Source organism: Cebus imitator, unplaced genomic scaffold (assembly GCF_001604975.1).
Source record: "Cebus imitator isolate Cc_AM_T3 unplaced genomic scaffold, Cebus_imitator-1.0 Scaffold129, whole genome shotgun sequence".
Lineage (NCBI taxonomy): Eukaryota > Metazoa > Chordata > Mammalia > Primates > Cebidae > Cebus > Cebus imitator.
The window spans coordinates 2,090,290-2,092,378 of NW_016107444.1; the positions used below are offsets into that span (position 1 = coordinate 2,090,290).

General features: G+C 38.5%; 1 protein-coding gene across 5 annotated transcripts in view; it reads left to right on the forward strand.

The window, feature by feature from the left end:
• The window catches only part of MAST2 (microtubule associated serine/threonine kinase 2), a 250,465-nt gene that overhangs the window by 45,466 nt on the left and 202,910 nt on the right, over positions 1–2,089 (forward strand). For all 5 annotated transcript variants that reach the window (XM_017540865.2, XM_037742875.1, XM_017540867.1 and 2 more), the window contains exon 3: positions 1,722–1,864. In XM_017540865.2, coding sequence (XP_017396354.1) covers positions 1,722–1,864 — 143 coding nt within the window. The remainder of the gene's footprint in view (positions 1–1,721; positions 1,865–2,089) is intronic.

A 2,089-nucleotide genomic window follows, 5' to 3' on the forward strand; every position in this document is an offset into this window, starting at 1 on the left:
TTCACTACAAAAACATGCATTATGTCAAAGTGAAGGCTTTCCTTTTTTAATTTTTTTTATTTTTTGAGACAGCTTCTCATTATGTTTCTCTGGCTAAAGTACAGTGACATGACCATGACTCACTGACGCCTTGACCACCTAAGCTCAAGTGATCCTCCCCCCTTTTCCTCAGCTTTCTGAGTAGCTGGGACCAAAGGTACACACCACCATGTCTGGCTAATTTTTTTTCTTGGAGATGGGATCTTGCTGTGTTGCCCAGGCTGGTCTTGAACTCTTGGGCTCAAGCAGTCTTCCTGCTTTGGCCTCCCAAAGTGCTGGGATTACAGGTGTTAGCCATAACACCTGTCCTGAAATCTTTCTTTCTTTCTTTCTTTCTTTCTTTCTTTTTTTTTTTTTTTACTTAGTAGCATGAAAATGGAGAAATCTTTCTTAATTTTTACTTTCTTCTATGTCTTAATTTTCTTCTATGGTTAGCTTTGTTAAATTCTTCTCCAAGTGAATTGTTGTCATATTTTGTTAGCCACAAAAACAATAGTATCCCCTAAGCCCTTTCTTCACATCTTTACTACATTGGATATTTTTGTGACTAAGATTTTGCCAGTCACAGGAAGTAATTTCATGACTAAGATTTTGCCAGGCACAGGAAGTTTTCAAGTGAGGTGAGTGATTACGATAAAGCCAGGGGAAAGCACAGGGCATAATATTGAAGTGAGTGAGTGAATAAGTATGGAAGAGTGGAAGGAGATGAGGCCAGAAAGATAATCTGGGTTTATGGAAGGTCTTTTTCATATGCTAAAACGTTTGGCATAATTTCTTCAAATAGTAAGGAGCCATCAGAGGCTTTTAAGGAAGGAAATGACATAAACACATTTTTGTTGGTTAGATCACTAGCAAAAGTGTGAAGAATGGTGTGAAGAAGGGGAGAAATGAGACCTTCACCTCAGAAAGTCATTGCAGGCTGGGCACGGTGGCTCACGCCTGTAATAGGCAGATCACCTGAGGTCAGGAGTTGGAGACCTGCCTGGCTAACATGACAAAACCCTGTCTCTACTAAAAATTTAAAAATCAGCCGGGCGTGATGGTGTACGTCTGTAGTCCCAGCTACTCAGGAAGCTGAGGCAGGAGAATCGCTTGAGCCTGCGAGGCAGAGGTTACAGTGAGCTGAGATCGAGCCACAGCACTCCAGCCTGGGCGACAGTGAGTAGAACTCTACCTCAAAAAAGAAAAAAAAAAGTCATTGCAATTCTCCATACTCGGTCTTTATAAGTGACTCTCTCTCAATGAGATTTAGGCAAACAGTAAACCTGAACTGAGCACATGGAGTCTGGTGAGAGCAGTATAGATTCATTGTTTGCCTGCTGGAAACTTGCACCACTAATGTTACATTGAGTTGATGAGAAACTATGTAGGCTAGAAAGGATTGGAAAACTCCTAGACTGCTAGTTTGGGTGTCAGAGTGGAAGGCTGGCATGTGATGAATATTATTGAGAACATAAAATAGTTAATCAATTTTAGTGTTCCACTTGCCATTATCCTTACCACCAAGACGATTAGAATTTTTAGTGGATAGTTGGAAATTTTAATAGATTCTAAAATGGATGTGGAACAATTTTACTTTGTATCAGTATGATTTTATCCACTTGATAGCACTGTATTTGTATTTTTTCATTCATTTATAAATAAATAGTTATAAGTATATTTTCCAAACCTTGTGTTTGAAGGTAAGCAGCTGCTCCCTTTGTCCAGCAGTGTACATAGCAGTGTGGGACAGGTGACTTGGCAGTCGTCAGGAGAAACATCAAACCTGGTTCGAATGAGAAACCAGTCCCTTGGACAGTCTGCACCTTCTCTTACTGCTGGCCTGGTAAGTGTTCATAAAGGTGGTGTTTTGCTCTATAAAAAATTCTTAATTGTCATTTGTCTTTGCGACATCTGTCCTTTTTCCTTTTTAGGATTTGGAGAATTCAATTTCCCAAAGTGAAGTATGGAAAAGAGTGACTTTTTTTTTTTTTTTTTTTTTTTTTTTTGAAATGGATTTTTTTTTTTTTTTTTTTTTTTTTTTTTTTTTTTACTTAGTAGCATGAAAATG